A 23,300-nucleotide genomic window follows, 5' to 3' on the forward strand; every position below is an offset into this window, starting at 1 on the left:
GTCCTGCTGTGTTCCTCAGAGCCCACAGGACACCCCAGTGCAGTTGTAAATTAGCCTTTATTGGGAGGGACAGTCGGATCACCTGCCAGCTCCTTGAGACAGAGGAGTTAGCGGGTGGGCCTCAGAGGAAGAGGAGGCCGGGGAGGTGGGGGAGGTCACAGGCCAACGGTTGAGCCCTGGGACCCCCACAGTCAGAGCTGCTGAGACGGCAGGGCCCACAGCGGCAGCTGAGGGCCACGGGGAAGGAGACCATGGGGTCCACACCAGGTGGGCAGCCAGGGAGGCGGACAGACGCGAAGCGCAGCTCACGGTAGGTGCACACAGGCTGGGGCACAGGAGGCAAGGCAGCCGGCAGTACTCGAACCTGGGGCCCAGGGAGAAAAACAGTGCTGGATGCTCCCTGCACCCTGGCTCTGCGCTGAAGATCCACCTGATCCTCCAAACCCCCGCCGTAGCTATGACCCCTGCCCAGGTGCCATCCCCTTAGACCCCACTGCCACCACCTGCCTTACATCTAGCTAAGGTGGCAGTACTGTGTCTGAAGTGAGGTCCCGGCCCATTTGGTGAGCTCACCATGCTAGGACAGTAGCCGGCACAGATGCTGGTGGTGAAGGTGATGCAGACTGGGCAGACCTCATTCTCTGCGGCCAGGGTTGCGTTGACAGGCCGGCACAGTGGCCGCAGGGGGCCCCTGGAGGCCCATACCACACTTGGGCTCAGCAACAGCCACAGTAGCAGCCCCTGGGACATAGCCAGTGTCTCAGTCTAGCCCTGGGTTTTCATCCCGGGCTCTGGACCCATTCAGTGTAATATAGATCCTGGCCTTCAGGACCCATCACCTGCCATCCAATCCATTTCTGCCCTGCTGGGAGCCCACCAGCTAGACACCCCTCCCCCCAGGTCACAGGGCTGTCCATCTGTTCCAGCCAGGGTCTGGTGGAGTTGGGAGATGTCCCGGACCCTACACTCTTACCTGGAGTCTCTCCATTCTCGATGCCTTCCCTACCTTGGCCACCTGACTTTATACCTGCAGGTTGTGGGGGTGGCAAGGCCACCAAGCAGCGGCTGTAGGCTTGGGTAACCTAGACACTAATCTCTTTGGGGGCGAGAGACAGACAAGGTCAGGGAAGTGAGGAACCAGCTCCAGTGCACGGTGATTGGCCTCATACTCAGCCCAGGTGTGAGCCTAGCGGACGTTGGGAGTGCAGGAAGGACGCTTGGATCCTTCACCCCATCACAGAAGGGGAAAGGGGAGGGTATCCTGTAGGCTGCTGGCTGGGCCCCTAAGGTGCTGGGGGCTAGCTCATTTTCATGCCTCGGTGCAACCCTATAGAAGGTACAGCTCAGCTACGGTCTTAGGTTCCCCCCATGCCAAGTGGGCCTCCAACTGTACCCAGACACCTTCAACCAGAGGTGGAGCAACTGCCCCTCACCCAACTCCCTAATCAGGATGCATGGGTCCAGAAATGGGTGTAGTTTCAGCTATAAAACTCCTTGATCAGTAAGCTCCACCTGGAGGAGGCTCCTCTGCAAGCGTGGGGTATGCCTGGGTTGACCTGCCCACAACCCACAAATCCGATGCTGGAGTCTATGTCTGCCTGATGGGCAGGGCTCACATGCTCACACCAGCTCTGCCCTGGCACTCCCATAGCGGGAGTTCTCAGTGCAGTAGGCCTTGGGCACGCTGTAGATGCCAGGCACTGGCATCGGGTGGGGGCCTCCCCAGGGGGCCTCTAGTGGGCAAAAGCGATCCAGCTTGCGGAGCGGGTGCACCGAGGGCCCATAAGACTCCTGGGTCAGAGGCAGGGCCCCTAGGTACGGCACAGCCGGTGGCACTGGGCACGCCCGAGCTAGGCGCTCCCTTGGTAGCAGCTTAAGGTGGCGGGGAGGCTGTGACTTCACCACTGTGTCCCGGCCAGGGTGTCCAGACAGCTCTTTCCTGTGGGTGGAACAGCAGGTGAATAGGACCAAGAGCAACAGAGTTCGGATCCTGGAAATGGGCTCTTGCTGCCTTAGAGGAGGCTCTGGGTTCTGAGCTCCAGAGTGGAGCTGGGCCAGTACTGTGGTTCCTGTATTTGCAGTTGGAACTGCAGAGGGGAGGGTCAGAGGCTCACCTGGAGAAGTCGCGTACAGAGGTGGTCAGGTAGGGCTGGAGGCGGCCCAGGACACCAATCTTACACACTGTAAAGGGCTGGCCAGCCAACTCTGGGTTTCTCGTCCAGGGGATTAGGGCCTGAGGAGTATTGGGAAAGGAAGTGGACAAGAAAGATACTGGGTGTACCCTATCAAAGCTCTCCCACTAATCTCGGGCTTTGTGCCTCAAATCAGGGTCCTTGGGAGCCCTGCACTCCATCTTAAACACTGGCCAAAAACCCAAACTCCAGCTGCAGCCACGCCCCCTTTCCAGTTCCCTCCTAGTCCAAACAGTTACCCAGACACTGGACATTAAGTGTATCTTGAATAACAATCCCACCTAACTGTTTCCTCGCCCGTAAACCTAACTTCCATCTGCTAACCTATCCTGTCTCAGAATATTCTAGTCCAGCTCTGAGGAGCAACTACTTAACTTCATTGCACCAGCACCCCACAGCCTCAGAAGCAACATTGAGCCTCCTCCAGAGGTCAAGTTTCAGTATCCTGACCCTAATCCAATACCTTTTAGGTTCACCCTCGAGTGCAAGCTTCCTCCAGCCCAGCAATTGAGTCTGGTCCCCAAACCTCTGGACAGCGCAGGCTGCTCCCCAGTGTCCAAGCTTGCTTGCTCTACCTGGGACGGGCCCCCACGGTGGTGGTCAACGAGCTCCGGGGGCTGGGGCTCCACAAAGAGGGGGGCACTCTGGTCCAGACCTGGGCAGCCCGTGTGCTCTGCCTTCGTCTCGCTGATCTGGTATTTTGTGTCCAGGGGGACACCCCAACCCTGGTGTCTTCTTAGCTACAAGAAGGTGGTCCAAAGACTCAAGGTGAGCAAGCAGGGGCTTCAGTGTCCAACTCTCCATCCCCCAGGCTGCAGGATTCCAGAACCCTACCTTCTCTGCCAAAGACTTGATCCCAAGTACCCGCCCAGGGTCCTCATGCTCTGCTGCCTTGGGCTGGGCACAGGGCCCGCCGTGTGTCTTGGGCCTGTGTGCCGAGCCTGAGGTGGTTTCCCATCTGTTGATGACTTCGTCAAAGGCCCAGATGCGCGGGTCGTGCCTCACGGCTGCGGGCAGGGGTGCCAGGACCGTCGGCTGGGGAGAAGGCGCATAGTTCAGCCAAAAGACCCAAGGGGCCTTCCCCTTCCCTTCCTCCAGCTCCTGGCGTGCAGGCTCCCAGGCCCCGCCCCGTTCAAACCAGGAGCCTAACCCGAGTCCTCTTTCCTCCTAGCACACAGGTTTGGGAACTGCCCCCTTTCCCTGTCTCGCCCTCGGCCCTGGGTCCTCTCACCTGTAGAATGGGCGGAGGAAAGGGTGCCGGTGGGATCCTGTGGTGGGCGACCCCGCTGCTGGTGAGATGCCAGCTGGGCCAAGTTCCAGGAACCTCGGTTTCAGAAATGGGGGACCAAGGGGGCCCATATCGCAGAGCTAGTGTCCGGCCTGCCATAGTTCTCACACTCTCTGAAGCCAAGAAGTGGCTTGTTGTGGTGTAGCCGTTGCCCCTCGTAACAGAACCCGCCCACCCTCAGCCCAGCCAATGGCGTGGGGAGAATTCGGGGAACTCAGACTAAGATTTTGGAAGAGGAGGATGGAGGAGACCCTAAGACCGGCACAGAGACACAGATATGTGGGGAAGGGTGGAGACTCCCAAGAGGAGGAGAAAGGAGGCAGGAGGTCGGGGGAGGGGGGGGGGTACCGCACACACGGAGACAGGCTGATTGAGGGGGTGGAGAACTAAACGCCCCTTTGCTGCAGGGCCCCTGGCCCTGGGGCTGCCTCCTCTTCTGCCAGGCCTGCCTACCTCGGGGTAACAGTTTCCAGACAGCTCTTTTCCATGAAGGCTGAAGGGTGAGCGTCCCCAGTCCTGTCTGCCTTTCAGTTGGCTGAAAACTTCCACCTGGGTATGGGGGCTGGGGTACGGGGTGGGGGGTGGGAAATACATCAGGAAACAGAAAAAAAGGGGCTCCTCACCCACAGAAAAGAGACAGGAAGTCAGAGAGACAGAGGGAGGTGGTTAGAGGATGGGAATACGGCCACCCTCAGAGCATCAGGGGCAGGTTCTGCCTGGCTAGTGGTCCAGGCTCACTCAGGGTGGGAGAAGCTGGCCTCCAAAGAATATGTTTATACACCCTCCTGCGGTGGCATTGGCTGTTGCTCCAAAACGAAGGCTGTCTGTCGAGTCCAGCCTGGTCTACGAGTCCAGCCTGGTCTACCTTAGAGAGGCCCTCCCTGTCTCCCAGGTGTGGACGCACACCCCTGTGAAGGTGGGTCGGGAGAGATGGATCAACAGTTCAGAGCACTGGCTGCTCTTGCAGAGGACTAGGGTTCATTTCCCAGGACCCACATGGTGCCTCACAAACATCTGTAACTCCAGTTCCAGGGGATCCAATATTCTGTTCTGGCCACTGCAGACACCACCATGATGCACATCATACATGAAGGCAAAACACTGAATACACATAAAATAAAGAAATCTTTAAAAAAATGTAAGGTCATCCTCAGCAACATATTCCAGTTGTAGGCCAGCCTGAGCTTCATGAGAACTTGTCCCAAAACATTTTTTTAAAAAAGATATGTGTGTGTGGCGGGGTCCAGGTGATGGCATGCTTGCCCAGCATGCAGGAGGCCCAGGTTCCAACCCCAGCACTGCGTAAATTGTAATGCCAGCACTTGGGAGGTGGGAGCAGGAGATAAGGAGTTCAACAGTGAGTTCAAAGTCAGCCTGAGCTGCGTGAGACCCTGTCTCCAAAATCAAAACTAAACAAAACAGACTAGGGTCTGTTCTGGGTATGAGGCATCCAAGCCTGCTTGTACTTCCCTGGATGCTCACTACTCAAAGCAGAGTGCTGTATTCCAAGCCAACACTTGTCTGCCTTGGCCAGGTCAGGCTCCTCATTTCAACCACAGCTCCACCATGATGGTCTCCACTGACCACATCCTCAAGGTTCTAGGGCCAGTTGCTTCCATCGTGTTCCCACTTGACCCATCCCCCCCAACTCCCTGCGCCCCATGCCCCTGCCAGTCTATGCGACCCAGGCTGTCCTGGAACTAGAGGCAATCCTGTCTGCAGCCTCTCAAGTATTAGGATTACAGGCATGTATCACAACAGAGCCCACTCCTTTTTGTTTTTTCTTTTCTTCTTTTTGAGATAGGTTCTCATGTCGACAAGGCTGGCCTCGAACTCCCTATGTAGCTAGGAATGGCTTTGAACTCCTGCCTCTCAAGTATTAGGATTACAGGCATGTATCACAACAGAGCCCACTCCTTTTTGTTTTTTCTTTTCTTCTTTTTGAGATAGGTTCTCATGTCGACAAGGCTGGCCTCGAACTCCCTATGTAGCTAGGAATGGCTTTGAACTCCCGATCTGCCTGCTTTTACCTCCCAAGGGCTGGCATTGCAGATTTCCCACTGTACATGGTTTATGATGTGGTCCTCAGGATAGAGCCCAGGACTTGATACATGCTAGGCAACCAGTCCCTAGTGCTCACATCACTTTTTCACACGTTCTTTCCTGGTCCCTCTTGCCAGGGTGAGCCAGGATCCTCTGATGTTGGAATGGTCAGCAGAGTTAAGTATAAGGTCTAATAAACAGTAGATAGCAATCATTGTCTATTATTATTACTGTCAAGTTCCTCCAGGAGAACTCCTATTCATCCCTTGAAACTCCATTTGGTTTCATCAAACATTCCACACAGATTGAGCTCTCAAAAATGAGAGATTTGATTTTTTTTTCCAGTTCTCAATCAGAAGGCACAGTAGAGCAGCCGGGTCGCCTCTGAGGTCCTTTAGCATCCAGCTCTTTTCTCTCCTCAACCTGAGCAGTTCCCAAGCTGGAGTCCTCAGGCCCGGCCTGTTCGGCTGAGCAGCGTGCAGACGCAAGCTGTATCGATCCGAATCCAGCGCCAGCCCACGCGGCCCTGGGAGTCTGCAGTCAACGCCCGCACATAGGACTGCTTGGCCTTGCATTCTGAGAGCCAGTGCCTCCGATCCACGCCGCGACAGCCCCCTCCGCCCACACCCGGGCCACCTTCCCCAGCGCTTTCGGCCTTGCATCGCGTCTCGAAGAAGTACTGACGCAGGGGACTGCCACCTGCTGCAGGCACCTCGCCCAGCACCTCCACCTCGCGCCCACGCAAGTCCACAGCCGTCCGCCGGTCCGTCACCCAGCCACTCACTGCGTCGCACACTGCCAGCTCACCCCGGCGGCTCGCGGGCGCTGTCTCACTCACCCCACGCCGGCTGCGGTTGGCTGGGGTCGCTGCCGGCTCCCCATAGGCTCCGGCCTCCAGCAGGAAGAGGAGAGGGGGCCCAGCAGGGGCGCCCCTTGACAGGGCCACACGGGGAGACAGGAGGTCCCACTCAGGGGCCAGAAATGGGGGCAAGGTGGAGGATGGGGGTTGGGGCTCCATGGGGACGCTGGGGAGGAGGAAAAGGAAAAGGAAGAGAGAGCGGGAGTGGTGAGGGAGCATGGCTTGCACACCTGAAAATGGAGAAGAAGGAAGATGCCTGGGTAATAGAAGTCAGGGTCCCCCCTGTGCCCCCCCCACGGCTGTCAGCCTGGCAGACTGTGGGAGGACCTTAGGGGCACTCTGTGTTCTAGAACTTGGAGAATGCTTAACTCTTAGATTAATAATAACTATTCAGCTGGTGTGAATGAACAGCCAAAGCTGGGCGTGGTGATGTACACCTGTAAACTCAGCACCCAGGAGGCAGAGGCGGGAAGATGGCCACATGTTTGAGGCCAGCCCTGTTCCCACAGTGAGTTCCATGCCAGCCAGGGCTGTACAGTCAAACAAAAGGAGAAATGATTTCTACCGGGTCACACAGCCAGCAAGTGGCGTGGACTGGATTCTGGGCAATGCCATTTGGCCCTCGTGTCCTATAACCCAGAGAAACCCCTGAGTGTGAGACTGACCCAGGTGCTGGGAGATGCTGGGAGGGAGATGGAGAGGCTAGAACATTCTAGAAGCTGGCCCGGGACTGGAAAGCAGCAGATGAATGAATACCAGACCTGTCAGCAGCACCTCCACCTCCTCACTCTGGGGGTGGGGGCCCCCAAGCTCTGTGGGGCCCCTGTGTAGGATACAGGTAGTCTCCTCCCTGACATCTCAGGAGAGGGAGGGGGCAACCACCTGTGGGAGGAAGGAAACCGGTTACATAGGCAGATGGGGGAAGGGCACGCCCCCACCCCCCCCAAAATGCCACCCTTTCCAGAGTCTTTGCCAGCCTAGGGTACCCTGGAGTAGAGGCCCCGCCCACTCCAGAGGCCCCTTCCCGCTGCAGGTGTCAGCTCTGGAGGGATGGGAAGCAGATGGGGGTGGGGTGCCGAAAGGAGGGGCAGGTGAGGCGACTGGAAGAGATTCCATCCCCTCCTCCCGCTCCTCCACCGGACGCGGCGGGGGTGGGGCTGGCCTGGACACCCGGGTCCCTGCCGGCCCACGCTCAGGGCTCTGGGTCCCTGAGGCTGCTTCCTGGAATGTTCGCTCCTCGCAGGACAGGCCAGGGCCCGCCCAAGACTCCGACTGCGCATACCTGGAGTGTCTGTCTGGCCAGGCTCCGAGACGGGGGAATGGGAAGTGTGGAGTGTGAGCAGGGGCAGAGGTTGAGCACACCAGCACAGGGAGTGCGGGTACCCGCTGCCTCCTCCCTCAGACTAGGTGTCCAGGTTCACAGCTGCCTGCTTCCTCAGACCCATGGGTCCAAGGCCCCAGAACCATCCTCCCTCAGCGAGGGTGTTCTGGTTCCCCAGATGCCTCCCCCTGCAGACTAGGTTTCTTGGACTCCGGCCGCCTCCTCCCTCAGACCCACAGGTTCTGGGGTTGCGGCCGCTCCTCCAAGGTGCTTATAAATGGGGACGCCCTGCTTCTCCATCCAGGAAAATTGGACTAGGGATCCCTACTCCTGAGTCGGTTGGAGGAGATCGGTTCTACCATTTGGACACTTCCGTCCTGCCTCAGTTTCCTCCGCCAAGCCCCGCCCCTGTCGGCCCCGCCCCCGTCCCTCCCTACCCGGGGGCTGGGCGACCTGGAAGGCGGAATCTGCCGGAGGAGGCGCGGAGCGCTTACCTGGGGCGCCCTTCTCTGCTCCCTGGCTGCCCTTGGCGCCGCCGCGGCTCCTCCTCCGGCTCGCTGGCAGCTCGGACACCCGCTGCTAGCCGGCTACTCGCCGTTTGCGCTTGGGAGGGCCTGGGTCTGGGAGGAGGCGGGGCGGCGCCCGACGGCGCAGGAGGGGCGGGGGATCCCGCCTAGCCCGCGCGGGCCGGCACCTCGGAAGCCGGGCCTCGGCAACTTCAGTTCCAGAGACTAGGCTATAGCCCTCCTCCATCAGACACTGGGGTCCAGACCCCGCCCCTCCTCTCTCAGACCTAGGGGTGCAGGCTCCAGCCCTCCCTCTTCGGACACAGGGGTTCAGACCCAGTGTTCAGAACCCAGCCCTCCTCCCTCAGACAGAGGGGTCCAGGCCCCAGTCTTTTCCACCAGTCCCCGGTTCAGGCCTGGAATTGCTATGGTGTCTAGTACAGGTTCCCACCCTCTGCTCCTGTCTCCCCTCCTGGATCTCCCTGCCAGACATTAGCCAGCTGGGCTCGTGCAGCAGCGATAAGGCCCAACGCCGGAGACAGTGACTGTGGGGGCTCCCCACATAGTCTCCTATCCTGGAATTTCCTGGCTGGGGACCAGGGAGTCTCGGGGCGGATAAGAAAACTTCAAGGTAATTAGAGCGAGGAGAACATGGTGGGCTTTGAGAACTGTGACCTGTCTAGCGAAACAGTCAACTGTGACCCATAGTGAAGAGAAAGAAGACAGAGGGGAGAAAAACTGAGCCAGAAGAGCCAGAGCCCCCGAGGGAGGGAAATAGTCCAAGAAGTGGACCTCGGAAAGAAAGGCAGCAGAGCCCTCAAGCAGGGCCGGCATCACTGCAGCTGGACGGTCCCTAGGGTGGCCCTTTGCTCTCCCATGGCCTCTGTGAGACTCTGGCTCCCCTACCCCCAGCTATATTTAGGAGGAAAGCTGACACTTGCCTTGGGGGGGGGTCACCCAGCACCCATCCCCCCCAACCTATATATAGCATGGCAAAGTGGCAGGAAGGGTGTCCCCAGATTAGGGTTTTCCCCACAAGTTGCCATCCCAGCCAGGGTGACTCAGAGCCCACTCCAGTTGTTTATTGGAGGTGGGAAGGGACACTTCCTAGCCTGGGTGTCCATTTGGGTCACCCCTCTGACCTCTCACTCTTTGCTGACATCCCTACCAAGGGACTCCAGCTCCAGTCTCAAGGGCGAAGTCTGTAAAGAACAGGGAAATTCTGTCTCTTGGTCTCTTCCCCCCCCCCCCCCCCCCCCATCTCCTTGCTCTCTGAACCCTGCTTCTCTTCTGCCCGGCCTCTGTCTGATCCATCATCTCTCGCATGTCCTCTGTGATCGACTCCGTGCCCTACATCTCTGTCTTTGGTGCCTGTGTGCAGGTCAGTCTCCATATCTATGACTGAATGTGAGTCTATGTAGAAGAGAAGCGACCACCCTGAGGTTCTATCATGTCCAGCACCGTCAGGCCCTCTCCGCCATCCCTCCTCTCTCTTGTATAGCAGGATGGCTGGCGATGAAGAGGCCTCGTCTCACATCCTTTCCCTGATGTCTGATGTCTCAAAGGAGGCAGATCCTCCCAGCAGCCCCCCTGAGATGCCTTACCCTCTGGTCTTAAGCAAGAGTTTCATGTGACTGAAGCAGGTGACATCGTTATCAAAAATAACTCAACACTCGGCACCAGTGAACAGGTTTTAATAAGTTAATGCCAGTCATATACCTTGATCTCTGTTAGTAATTGTAACCTCTCCTCTTCCCTAAACTGTCTCTCAGTCCCAGAAGACTCCAAAAACATTTCTCTCAGTAGCCCAGGATAATACTGCTCCCTCCAATATCAGCTTCCTCCTCTATGAGATGCAGGGCCTTGCCAGGCGGTGGTGGCCCAAACCTTTAATTCCAGCACTTGAGAGGCAGAGGCAGGAGGATCTCTGTGAGTTCAAAGCTAGCCTGGTCTACAAAGTGAGTTCCAGGAGCTACATAGAAGGACCCTGTCTCCAAAGACAAAACGAAACAAAAAGACACAGGACCAGTGGCCTCTGGTAATACCTGCATACCAGAAGCTGTGGGGGTGAACAGGCAGGCCGATGCCAGTCCTGGCCCTCTGACGTGCTGTGTGACCTTGGGGGAAGCCACAGCATTTTACAGCCTTGGGTTTCTGCCCTAGGAAACACAGAGCACCTCCAGGAGTGTGGTGACCTTCCTTGGCTGTGAGGGATGCTGACGCCATGGCTTAGAGTCTGTTATGACTCAGAGATCAGAAAGGGTGACCCTTGGGCTCAAGGCGACATGGTCTCTGTTTTCTCTCTCTTCTCTTTAGTACATCTCTCCCTCTTTCTGCATGTCTGACATCCACCACTCTGTGCCATCCCTCATTCTTGGTTTCCTCTCTCTGGGTCTCTCTCCCTCCTCCCTCCCTCTCCCTTTCCTCTCTCCCACCCCTTCCTTTCTCTCCTCTCTCTTCTCTAGGTCTCTGTCCCCCTGGTCCTACTCTTTCTCCGCTGTGTTTTTCTTCCCTTGTAGCTCCAGCCTTTGAATCTCTGTGCTACAGCTCAGGGCAGCATAGCCCCGGGTCCCAAATGAGCAACGTAAGCTGACTACTAGTTCCCACAGAGCCTCTCCAGATAGATGGGGCAGGGGACCCAGGGAGACAGAAGCTGCCAGCTAGAGTGCATAGCCCCGAGCAAGCTTGCTCAGTGGGCCACACACACCCACGTGCCCATGCTTGCTCCCCTGCAGTTATTTTATCTGTGCTGTGACTCTTGGGTCCTGATGCTACTACTTATCATGGTCCTATGGTCGTATGGCCCTCACATACACTCCCACAGGACTCACAGTGACAGGAGTCAGCATGGTCCCATGAGACCAAAGAAGTCATCAGACTCAACTGTATGGCCCTTAGAAGACTCACACTGTCACACATCTCAGCTCTGCATGGCCCTAAACAGGTTCCAGCCCTACAACATTATATAATGCAGAGACTGTCGCTTGGGGGGTCTCTGTCCCTCACTCTCTGGGTCTCAGCCTCCTCCTCTCTTATACTCTAACCCAGTTTTTCCCATCAGGACCCAGGGTGATCCCATTCTGTCTGCAAGGCTCCATAGCTCACAGAACCTAAAATAACGTGGGTCCTAGAAGAAGCACGAATCCATACACTCTTCTGTGCATCTCCACATAACTTCTGTGCATGACTATGCAGCCACATGATCACTCTTAACAGTGGAGCCAACGTGGCCCTAGGGGACGCAAAGCCACACGACTGCTCATCACATACTTGAATGAGACCCCACATAGACCCAGGAAACCCACAACCATGACAAGCCTCTTTTAGTGCTACTCATAGGGTCCTGTAGATTTGAACAACCGATGGGGACCCCCTGGACTCAATGCAAACCCTGGCCATTCATGTCTACTTAAGGCCCCCCGAGGAGCTACCACGTGACATAACTCCACATTCAGTCTCTGTTCCTTAACCCAGCACCTGCCCCTCCTCCCTCCCGCCCACTGCTTCCTGAAGACCCCCGCTGTCCCTCACACCTCGGTCACCATGTGTTTCCCAGCGGGAGGCCAGAGTGGCGGCAGGAGTTCAGGGACCTCAGCGTCCACCAGTCCCCCATTAGCCTTGCCCTCCAGTGTGACGCAGGGCTGCGTGTCCACATGGCTGTACATCCCTGCCTCTTCACCCTCTGTCTCCCGGTGATAAAAGTAGCTGAAGTTGGAGACAATGACGGGTACAGGCAGAGAGATGGTGAGCACGCCGGCAATGGCACACAGAGAGCCCACGATCTTGCCACCCACGGTGACGGGTGCCATGTCTCCATAGCCAACTGTGGTCATGGTGACCACTGCCCACCAGAAGGATTCTGGGATGCTGGTGAAATGGGTATCCGCCCGGTCCACTTCAGCAAAGTAGACTGCACTGGAAAAGAGGACCACACCAATGAAGAGGAAGAAGATGAGGAGACCTAGTTCACGCATGGAGGCCCGCAGCGTCTGACCCAGGATCTGTAGGCCCTTTGAATGCCTGGATAGCTTGAAGATACGGAAGACACGCACCAATCGGATGACCCTTAGGATGGCCAGGGACATGGCCGGCTGACCCACACCCCGCTGCCGGGCTAGCTCGGTGCCCAGCGCCACAAAGTAAGGCAGGATGGCCACGAAGTCGATAAGGTTCATCACATTCTTGAAAAATACGGCCTTGCTTGGGCAGGCCACCAGACGCACCAGCAGCTCAAAGGAGAACCAGCAGATACAGAGGGTCTCCACCACAAAAAACGGATCACTGAAGGGCAGACGGGAAGGAGCCCCTGGCATGGGGCTGGAGCCATTCAGCCGAGTGAGGAACTGCAGAGGGGACAGAGAGGGGTTAGGGAGACGGGCCAACACCTGTAGTCACTGCTTCAGTATCAAAGTAGAGTAGCCATGTTCCCAAGGTTCCCCAGCGGTCTGACTGTCCTGTACAACCCAGGACCCTAGGGACTCTCTTTGGATGGCTGACTTTCTGTTCTTCAGACCTTTGGGCAAAAAGATCGTGTCTCAAGGGCCTGGTGGTCCAAGTCTGTCATACTCAGTAGACTGAGGCAGGAGAAGTAAACTCAAGGCAGACCTGGGTAACTTAGTGAGATTCTGTTTCAAAATAAAAAGTGAGAGGCTGGAGAGATGGCTCAGCAGTTAAGAGCACTGGCTGCTCCTCTAGAGGACCTGGGCTCAATTCCCAGTATCTACATGGTAGCTCCCAATTGTCTGCACCTCCAGCTCTGGAGACCCATTGCACTAGACACGCACGTGGTGCATATGTGCACACATTCAGGCAAAACACCCATATACATAAAATAAAATAAATAAATCTTTAAAGATAAAATAAAAGGGATGTATGCAGTCATTGATACAGCCCCTGCTTAGAATTCCTCTGAGGGGCTGGGGTGTGGCTCAGTGATAGTGTTCCTGCCTAGAATCCCCCAGTGAGGTGCTAGTGGTGTGGTTCAATGGTAGAGCTCCTGTCTAGCATCACCCAGTGAGGGGCTGGGGGTTTGGATCAGCGGTAGAGTGCCTGCCCAATGTCCTGGGTTCCACCACAGAACATCAAAAATTAAAACAGGGTCAATTGCCATAGCACACATCTTCAACCCCAGCACTCAGAAGGCAGAAACAGTTGGATCTTTGTGAGTTTAAGTCCATTCTTGGTCTATATAGCAAGTTCCAGGCCACCCTGGGCTACATAATGAGACCCTGTTTATAACTTATTTTTCCCATGTCTATAATTTTTTTAAAATGTATTTTATTGGTGTTCTGCCTATATGTATGTCTGTGTGAGGGTGCTGGATCCTGGAGTTACAGACAGTTGTGAACTGCCATACGGGGGCTGGGAATTGAACCCAGGTCCTCTGGAAGAGCAGTCAGTGCTCTTAGCCGCTGAGCCATCTCTCCAGCCCCAATTCTTTAAATAAACCAAAATACAGTCCCTGCTCTTTCACTGCTGGGAACTCCTGATTTCATGGTTGATCAGGGAGAATCTTTCCTTCCAGTATTTTGCGTGCGCGCGCGCGCACACACACACACACACACACACACACATTGAATCTCCAAGGGCAGGACCCCGCTCTGGTTCTGCCTTCTGCCTGCCTAGCCTTTCCTGTCGCCTTCAACCCAGCCCAGACTATAATGGCTCAGAATGGTTACAGATTTTGGTGTATGGCCCTCAGCTCCACACCCCAACCTGATTCTGTGCAAATTCCTGCTACTTCAGGTCTCAGTCCTAAACCTCAACCTACCATGCTCCAGCAGTAGACCCTGGCCTGACCATCCACCTTTCCTATCTCCCTGTCAGATGCACAGGCATTGCAGTCTTCCAGCCTCTTTGACCCCACATGCTCATTTCACACTGCTAGGAACAGAACCCAGGGCCTTGCAAATGCTTGGCAAGCTGTTCTCCACTGAGCCATGCCCCCAGCCCTTCACTGATGGATTTTAGGCAGGAGTTCTACCACCGAGGCATTGCCCCCAAGCTTCTCAGTTGGGGAATCTAGGCAGGGGCTCTATCTCTGAGCCACGCCCCTCACTGGGGGACTCTTTTTTAAATTATTTATTTATTTATTTTATGTGAATGGGTGGTTTGCCTGCATGCATGTCTGTGCACCACGTGTGTGCCTTGGTGTTCAAGGAGGCCAGAAGAGGGCATCAGATCCCAAGGAACTGGAGTTACAGATGGTTGTGAGCCATCATGTGGGTGCTGGGAAATTGAATCTAGGTCCACAGTCAGTGATCTTAACAGCTGAGCCATCTCTCCAGGTCCCTCACAGTGTAGGGGGAGGCTGCAGCTCTACCACAGGGTCACACAAACCCCAGCCTTCACTTTGTGATTGTATACAGAAGATCTACCACTAAGCCACATCCCAGTCCCTCACTGAGCAATTCTGGGCAAGTTGTCTACCTCTGAGGCACATCCTCAGTCACTATTGGTTTGTTTCGAGGATTTTTTAGTGCTTCCATCCTCCTGCCCTTTGCCGCACCTTCTGGCTGGCCAGGTCTTCCAAGGTCCCGCCCTGGCCCTCCCGAAATCCCCGCCCCTCACCGGGCCAGTAGCAGCCGCCACCGGCGCGAGCCCCGGGTCGTCGCGGTCGTCGCGGAAGTCTGGCAGCGTCTCGAGGCAAAAGACCACGATGGAGACGAGGATGACGAGCACAGAGACCACGGCGAGCACTCGCGCAGCCTGCGAGCTCTCGGGGAACTCAAAGAGCAGCCAGAGCTGGCGCGCAAAGGCGTGGCGCGGCAGCGGCCGCTCGGGTGGCACCGCGCAGCCTTCGTCCTCGCGCAGCCGTGCCAGCGCCGCCGCGCCCAGCCCGTAGAAGGACACCTCCTCCAGGAAGACGTCGAGCGGCACGTGCGCCGGCCGTCTCAGCCGTCCGCCCGACTGATAGTAGTAGAGAACCGCGTCGAAGCTGGGCCGGTGTCGGTCGAAGAAGTACTCGCGGCGTGCGCCGTCGTAGAAGCGGCTGCGGCGCACCGGATCCCCCAGCAGCGTGTCCGGGAAGCGACCGAGCGTGCGCGCGCGGGTCTCGAAGCGCAACCCGGCCACGTTGAGCACCAGCCGCTCGCAGCAGCCGCAGGGCGGCGGGCACCCCGGCTCCATAGCGCGCGCAGCTCGGACGACCGGCGGACGGACGTGTGGCTCCGACGCCCGGCCCCGGTGCCGCAGCCGGCCCAGCCGGGTGTCCGGTGTCCGCGCGTAAAAATAGCATGGAAAGTCCGGCCAGGGCGCGGGGGAGGGGGCGGCGTGACCCCGCGGGGCGCACGGCGCCCTCTGCTGTTGCCACACCTGACCCTCCCCACGGCCACCCGCGTTTCCGTGGGTCTCAGGAGCATTCCCTTGTAGTCACCTATTTTATTTGTTTGGCTTTTGGTTTCATGACACAGGATCTTAAGTAGCCCAAAGTGGCCTAGAACTGTGTAGCTGAAATGACCTTGAATTTATGATTCTCCTGCCTCCACCTCCCAAATACTGGGATTACAGGTGTATGCCATCACGGCTATTTATTTATGTGTTTGTTATTAGACGATCTTCTCAGCTTGTAACTTAAGCTGACCGCGAACTCGTGGCAATCCTCCTGCCTCGTCCTTCGGATTGCTGGGATGACAGTCATGAGCCATGGCGTCTACCTGCAGCGTGTTTCCCTCTTCCAGTTCCAGTTCCTCTGTCTCTAGTCTGTCCTCCCAGGTTACCATCTTGGGGGAGAATGTATCCGCTTTCCCAGTCGCCGCTCACATCTGTTTTTCTGGCTGGGAGCCTCTGTATCTGTCTGCCTTTTATTGTTTTACTTTTTACTGACAGTGGATTTGGGTATGTAGCTCAGACTGGCCTCAGTTTTGCAAGCCTCTTGCCTCTGCCTCCCAACAGCTGGAATGACAAATGTGTACCACCACGCCCGGTTTCGTTGCTGGCTTTCTTTCTTCCCTAGTATTTCTCAATGAATGTGTCTGGAGTGTTGTGTTTATTCCTCTGCGTTTCTGACCATCACTCCTAAGGAGCTCTGCAGCAAGTCCTGGTGCTCGCCGAATTCTCGGGGCCTCTTTCGCAACTGTGAACTGTTACGTACGTGCGCCCGATCCCTGGCTACTGAAAGCACCAGAGTTTGAACTTAGAATGTCTCTAAGTGCTTTGAGATTAGTATGGAAGGTCTGGGCTGAAGCCAAGAACGGCGGCAAAGGAGGCGGGGCTTGCTGGGAAGGGTCTGGAGTTGGCCGGGGAGATGCGCAGGGTCACTATCAGGAGCCAAAGGGCAAACAGAGGATGGGCTTCCAGCCGCCGGTGTCTAATGACACTGGGTAAAAAATAGTCCCAGCTGATGGGGTAGGGTGGTAGGTAGTAAAGGGCATTGATACCTAGCCACTATTGGGAAAGGTACCCCTCACGCCCTCTGCTGGCGGAATGGAGACCTGGACCAAAAGATGTAATTCCCAACTAAACTTGGCCATTTCCCTTTCCAGCTTTATGTCCTTCTGGGACTCACAGAGATCATCCTGCCTCTGCCCCCCACCTCCAACAAAGTCAGTTATGAAACTATGTGTGCTGTCGCACACCTTTAGTACTAGCACTCGTGAGGCAGAGGTAAGCAGACCTCTGGGTTTGAGGCCAGCCTGATCCACACACAAGGTTCCAGGCCTACATAGTGAGACCACGTATAAATCTGCTCATGGCAGCCCTGGGGAGACAGAGATAGCAGGATCCCTGGACTTACTGGCCAACCAGTTTAGCTGAGTGTGGGTTCTAGTTCAGTGAGAGACAATGTCTCCAAATAATAATGTTGAGAGTGATGGAGGAGAGCATCCAAAGTCTATGTGACGAGAGGAGAGCCCTACCACTGAGCTGTTTCTCCGGTCCTTTCTTGGTCTTCATTTTTATTTTGAGACAAAGTCTTGCTAAGTTGCCCAGGCTGATTTTGAACTCATTCTGTAGCCCAGGTGGGCTTTGACTTGGCAATCCTCTGGCGTCAGCCTGAAGAGCAGCTGGGATAATGGCTTGCCCCTCAAGACTCCGCTGGCTCCTTCCCTGTGTGTCTTTAGCTGTGTGTCAAACCCGAGCCTCAAATGACATTAAAACACTTCATCAGCGTGAAGTCCGTGTTACCATTTGACACGAGGTTTTTTTTCTTTTCTCAAAGGTTAGAGTAGGTCGCTTGTCCTGCACGGACCAGGACTATGGTCCTGCCCAGCACGCTCCCTCCCACCTTCCTGTGGCACCCATGCACGGCTCAGTGTGGTGATGATGTGAAGGAAAATGGCCCCCATAGGCTCATAGGAAATGTCACTATTAGGAGGTGTGGCCTGTTTAAGTAGGTGTGGCCTACTTGTTGGAAGAAGTATGTCACTGGGGAGTTGGGGGTGGGCTTTGAGGTTTCAGAAGCTCAAGCCAGGCTAGTGACTCATCTCTTCCTGTTACCTGAGACTCCAGATGTAGAACTCTCTGCTACCTCTCCAGCACCATGTCTGCCTGTGTGCTGCCTTGCTTCCTGCCATGACGATAATGGATTAAACCTCTGAACTGTAAGCCACCCCAATTAAGTGTTTTATTTTGTAAGAGTTGCCATGGTCATGGTGTCTCTTCACAGCAATAGAACACTGGCTAAGCCACTTGGAATCCTTGCTCCTTGTTCTGTGTCTACACTGTGGAAGCAGATGTCCACACTCTACTCACTGGAACCTTAGACTGTTATTCCATATGGCAAACAGACTATGAAAGGCCCAAGGGAGCTGGGTGGTGGTGGTGCACACCTTTAATCCCAGCACTTGGGGGCAGAGGCAGGCGGATCTCTGTGAGTTCGAGGCCAGCCTGGTCTACAGAGTGAGACCCAGGACAGGTTATCTGGTTATTGATATTTACAAGAAAACAGCAGAATATGTATGTGGCTGGATATGTATGTGGCTTGATGGTCAAGCATTTGACTAGAATCCCCAGTGAGGGGCTGGTGGCATGATTATTTACAATGTTGTTTAGCATTTACAAGGCCTTAGGTTCCATCTCTAATACCAAAAATAAATAGTAAATAGATAAAATTAAAAATTATTTTAAGGGGTGGAGAGATGGCTCAGCGGTTAAGAGCTTTGGCTGCTCTTCCAGAGGTCCTGGGTTCAAGCGCCAGCAACCATGTGGTGACTCACAACCATCTATAGTGGGATCTGATGTTTTTTTCTGGTATGGATGAAAACAAAGCATTCATATACATAAAATAAACAAATAAATAAATATTTAAAAATATCTTAGGAGCCAGGTGGAATGCATACAAATAAACTGTCAGGGGATGGCTCACTGGAGGGATGGTTCACCTGCTGCCGTCCCAGAGGTCTCGAGTTCTGTTCCCAGCACTCACTATGCGTGGTTCACCATAACACCAGTTCCAGCGGATTCACACTCTCTTCTGGCCTCTTCCAGCAGCCATGGTTACATGCATATATCCACCAATAGACACACACACAGAGTAAACCTGTATGAGTGTCTGTATGTACGACCTTATGCCAGAAGAGGCTTTCAGATCCCACTATAGGTGGCCTTGAGCCACCTGTGGTTGCTGAGCTGGGAATTGAACTCAGATCCTCTTGAAGAGCAGCTAGTGCTCTTTTTTTGGGTGGGGGTAGGTGGGTGGGGCGGCAGATTCGAGACAGGGTTTCTCTGTGTAGTTTTAGTGCCTGTCCTGGATCTCACTCTCTAGACCAGGCTGACCTCAAACTCACAGAGATCCGCCTGCCTCTGCCTCTGGAGTGCTGGGAGTAAAGGCGTGCACAACCACCACCCGGCCTGCAGTTAGTGCTCTTAACCACTGAGCCATCTAGCCCCACAAAGGCCCAGTTCTTGAACACCCTTCATTCAGTTCCAAAAATGCTCCTACTTCATTATGCTATGCTTAAATGAAAAACAAGACTTACATCAGCACATGCCAGCCAGCTAGCTGTTCCACACTACTGTCTGAGTCCAGGAGCCTGCCTGTGTCTTCTCCCCCTACCCGCATCACTAGGATTACAAACAAGGTCTGCTCTATCTAGCTTTTTACATGGTTGTTGGCGATCAGGACTCTGATGTTGTTTGGTGGAGATACTTTAAACACTGAACCATTTTATCTACTGAAGCAAAGGCTCATAGGGGTTGTCTAGGCTGACCTTGAACTATGTAGCTGAGGCTGATGGCAAACTTAATACTCCTACCTCCGTCTTGCCAGCCCTAGGATTACAGGCATGCACCACAGAGCAAGTTTAACATATGTCTTAATGTTTTGAAATCTAGAACCTATTCCAACAGCCCCTTTCTCCAACTTCTCCCTGTCCACATCAAGGGCTCTGTCAATCACTTCAGATGCAAGAGTTCCTACTTATTAGATATAATATGCTTATTATAGAGGGGAGGTGAGCTACATTTAAAAATATTTAAACTTATTTTGGAATAGTTTTTAATTAAAAATTATTTTGTTATTTCATGTGTGTGGGTGTTGTGTTTGCATGTATGTCTGTGCACAATGTGCATGCCTGGACTCCTGGATACCAGAGGAGGACACTGGGATTCCCTGCGACTGGAGTTACAGACGGGTGTGAGCCCTCACGTGAGTGCTGGGAATCAAACTCAGGTCCTCTGTAAGAGTAGCCAGAACTCTTAACTATTGAACCATCTCTTCAGTCCCTTGTTCTGTTTTTGGAGGATTTTTTGTTTTGTTTTTAAGACAGGGTAGATCAGGATAGAATTGAACTCTCCATCCTCAGTGTCCCTATTACTAAGAATTCATGTGTAAGACACTGTGCCCAATTTAAGAGCTTTTTAAGACTCATGTATTGTAATCCCAGCACACAGGAGGCAGAGGCAGGAGGATCGCTATGAGTTGGAAGCCAGCTTGTCTACAAAGCAAATTCCAGGACAGCCAGGACTCTGATACACAGAGAGACCCTGTCTTGAATAAACAAAAAAAAGACTCAGGTGTTGGGGATGGAACCCAGGGCTTCCAGCACGAGAGGCAAATGCTCTGCTGCTGATCCACACCCTGCCTGCTGTCTCCTCTTCTCCTCTCCCCACTCACTTGTTTGTCTGTCTTTTGGAGACAGGATTTCTCTGTGTAGTCCTGGCTGCCCTGGAACTCGCTCTGTAGACCAGGCTGGCCTGTGAACTCACAGAGATCCTCCTGCCTCTGCCTCCAGAGAGCAGGAATTAAAGGCGTACGCCACCACCATCCGACTCTCCGCTGCCTTTTGTTTTGAGGTTAAGGTCTTACAAACTTGTTTGATTGGATCATATTTTACATTAAAATAAAAACATTCCTGGATCATTTGTCAAAATATGATTAAGAGCTCCATAAAATTCTTTTTTCCCCCACTCTCTATTTATTTATTTATTTATTTAGACAGGGTCTCACCATGTAGCTAGCTGTCTAGCAACTCCCTATGGAGACCAGGCAGGCCTTGAATTCACAGACTCGCCTGCTTCTGCCTCTCGAGTACTGGATTAAAGATGTGTGCCAACAAGGCCCTCTTTTTAATTTTTATTGTGTTTTGAGATAGGGTCTTTTTTAAAAAAATATGTATATTGGTGAGTATGGGGAGCACCTGAGTGCAGGTGCTGGTGGAAACCAGAAAAGGGTAGCAGATCTTCTGCTGGACTTATGGGTGTTTGTGAGCTACCCACTATGGGTGCTGGGAACCAGAACTCTTGACTTCTGCAAGAACAGTACACAGTTTGAACCACTCATCGCTCCAGTCCTGGGACCGAGTCTCGTATAGCTCAAGTTAATCATCCTACCTCCACTTCCCAAATTCTAGATTATAGTCGTAGCCGCCACGGAACACGCTCTTCTTAGCGGTGACAGGCTGTGGTTCTGTTGGAGAGTGTCCTTGTTTCTTGGATGATCTGTGTACAGTATTGAAGGCCGAAGTACTACTGCAATTTACTCTCAGATAGTCAAGAAAAAATTTATGTCAGGCTAGAGAGATGTATCAGTAGTTAAAATTAGTTGCTGCTCTTGAAGCAGACCAGAGCTTGGTTCCCAACACCCAAATCAGGTAACTAACAATGTCTGTAACTGTAGTTCTGGAAGACCCAATGCTTTCTTCAGGTCTCCTTTGACACTTGCGTACACACAGACATAGACAAATAAAAACAAATCTTTAAAACAATATTCAGCCTGGTATGACGGTGAATGCTTGTAACTCCAGGACTCTGGGGGCTCAGGCAGGAACAGTGAGTTGGAGACCGGCCTTCACTCCAGCAAAACCTGACTTGGTAGAGTGGTTAGATTACCCAGTGTGCAAGAAGCCCTGGGCTCAGGGATTTAGAACATGCGTCACTTTCCCAGAGGACCTGACCTCAATTGCCAGCACCCAATATCCAGAGGCTTGCAACCACATGTAACTCCATCTCCAAAAGGTTACACCTTCTTTTAACCTCTAGAGGCACCTGTACCCATGTGTACACCCCACTACAGACAGACAGACACACACGATTAAAATAACAAAACCCTGCTGGGCATGGTGGCACACCCTTTTAATCACAGCTCTCAGGAGGCAGAGGCAGAAGGATCTTAGTGAGTTTTAGGCCAGCCTGGTCTACAGACTGAGCCAGGATAGCCAGGGCTACATAGAGAAACCCTGTCTCAAAAAAACCAACAAACACACAGAAAGTCCTGAGTTCAATCCCTGTCACTTGTATGAACTGGGAATAACAATACATATCTGTAATCTCAGCGCTTGGGAGGATGGAATTAGGAGGACCAGAAATTCAAGGTCATCCTTCACTACTTAGAGTGTTCAATGCCATCTTGGATTACTGGGTTACCTTGTCTGGGTTCCTGGGATACCTCTTTTTTTTTTTTTTTTTTTTAAGGGGTGCAGGGTCGCTCTATCATATAACTCTGGCTGTCCTGGAACTCACTCTGCAGACCAGGCTGGCCTTGAACTCCCAGAGATCCAACTGCCTCTGAAGTGCAGGGATTAAAGCTGTGCACAACCACGCACCGAATGTTGGGGTGGAGGCCGGAGGTCAACACACACCAATTTTGTTGCTTTGCCTCAGTCACTGTCCACCTTAATTATCCCGACAGTAGCTTTGACTACACCTGGAATTTGACTGGTTGGCAACTGAGCCCCAGAGCTGTGGGGTTACAGTTACTAATGCTGAGGCTTTCTACTGGGTGCAGGGGACGGAACCCAGATTCTCATGCTTATTCAGCCACCTCCTACATGAGCCATCTCCCCAACCACTTTTTTGTTTTCTTGAGACAGGCCTCTCTGTAGCCCAGGCTAGGATTTAAACTACAAACCCTGGGTAGTGACAAAATTCTGTAATTCCAGCACTCAGAAAACTGTGTCAGGTGGGATTGCCAAGAGTTGAAGGTCAGGGTGGAGAGGACTTGTTTGTAGAGTAGCCTACCATGAAGGAAGCCCTGGGTTTGATCCAAGCACCAAATAATCTCTTCGATCCAAATAATCTGGGTGCAGGGTGCCTGTAATCCCATCATGTATGGGAGTCAAAGCTAGAGGATTAGCCTGAGCTACTATATGGGCCACTGTCTCTCAGAGAGAGAGAGAGAGAAAGAGAGAAGATAAGAAAAAGCCAGGTGTGGTGGCGCACGCCTTTAATCCCAGCACTAGGGAGGAAGAGGCAGGAGGATCCTTGGGAGTTGGAGGCCAGCCTGGTCTAGAGTGAGTTCCAGGACAGACAGACACACACACACACACAATGTTTATACACCTATATACACACAAAATGCAAGGCCATTTTGGGCTACATAGTAAACCTTGTCTGAAAAAAAATAAAAGGACACACAAAAAGAAATATCCGAAATATCCACTAAACAAATATATCATCTCTCCAAACAATGTGACCTCCAAGAAGGAGAAGACTATTTTGTCACGTGCTGTGTCCTTAGAGTCCAAACAGTGGCTAGAACATAGAAGAAACTTGGGAAAGAACTTATCCATTAAATAGACTATAAACACAACGAGCCTGTTCAGGCACGTACTTTTTAACCGGCTGCGGAAGGATATCGTTCTTAAGCTTTACGTTGACGCATGCGTACAAGGTCCGGGAAGTGTAAGGAAAAAGGGGTGGAGCATCGGTAAGTGTC

At 53.7% G+C, this 23,300-nt stretch overlaps 4 protein-coding genes across 5 annotated transcripts; all 4 read right to left on the bottom strand.

Moving 5' to 3' along the window:
- Positions 1–38: 38 nt before the first annotated feature.
- Positions 39–750, bottom strand: LOC128124684 (lutropin subunit beta). The gene is made up of 2 exons (XM_052761247.1): positions 574–750; positions 39–364 (listed from the first exon to the last, which is right to left on the bottom strand). Exons 1-2 carry the CDS (start codon positions 748–750, stop codon positions 122–124), a joined length of 420 nt encoding a protein of 139 aa, XP_052617207.1. The 3' UTR covers positions 39–121.
- Positions 751–1,620: 870 nt separating this feature from the next.
- Positions 1,621–3,579, bottom strand: LOC128124682 (uncharacterized). The gene is made up of 5 exons (XM_052761243.1): positions 3,424–3,579; positions 3,027–3,227; positions 2,768–2,932; positions 2,115–2,233; positions 1,621–1,939 (listed from the first exon to the last, which is right to left on the bottom strand). Exons 1-5 carry the CDS (start codon positions 3,577–3,579, stop codon positions 1,621–1,623), a joined length of 960 nt encoding a protein of 319 aa, XP_052617203.1.
- Positions 3,580–5,971: 2,392 nt separating this feature from the next.
- Ntf4 (neurotrophin 4) lies at positions 5,972–8,317 on the bottom strand. Of its 2 annotated transcripts, none has more exons than XM_052761246.1 (3): positions 8,198–8,317; positions 7,144–7,264; positions 5,972–6,612 (listed from the first exon to the last, which is right to left on the bottom strand). In XM_052761246.1, exon 3 carries the CDS (start codon positions 6,599–6,601, stop codon positions 5,972–5,974), a length of 630 nt encoding a protein of 209 aa, XP_052617206.1. In that variant the 5' UTR covers positions 6,602–6,612; positions 7,144–7,264; positions 8,198–8,317. The 2 variants fall into 2 exon arrangements, with proteins under 2 accessions (XP_052617206.1, XP_052617204.1); XM_052761244.1 differs by lacking the exon at positions 8,198–8,317 and adding an exon at positions 7,665–8,072.
- Positions 8,318–11,736: 3,419 nt separating this feature from the next.
- On the bottom strand, positions 11,737–15,637 carry Kcna7 (potassium voltage-gated channel subfamily A member 7). The gene is given in 3 exon segments (XM_052713252.1): positions 11,737–12,552; positions 14,780–15,376; positions 15,378–15,637. Coding segments are annotated over 3 exon segments (1,482 nt in total). The 5' UTR covers positions 15,447–15,637.
- Between the last annotated feature and the right edge of the window lie 7,663 nt (positions 15,638–23,300).

Source organism: Peromyscus californicus, unplaced genomic scaffold (genome assembly GCF_007827085.1).
Source record: "Peromyscus californicus insignis strain IS unplaced genomic scaffold, ASM782708v3 Scaffold_4__1_contigs__length_199733344, whole genome shotgun sequence".
Lineage (NCBI taxonomy): Eukaryota > Metazoa > Chordata > Mammalia > Rodentia > Cricetidae > Peromyscus > Peromyscus californicus.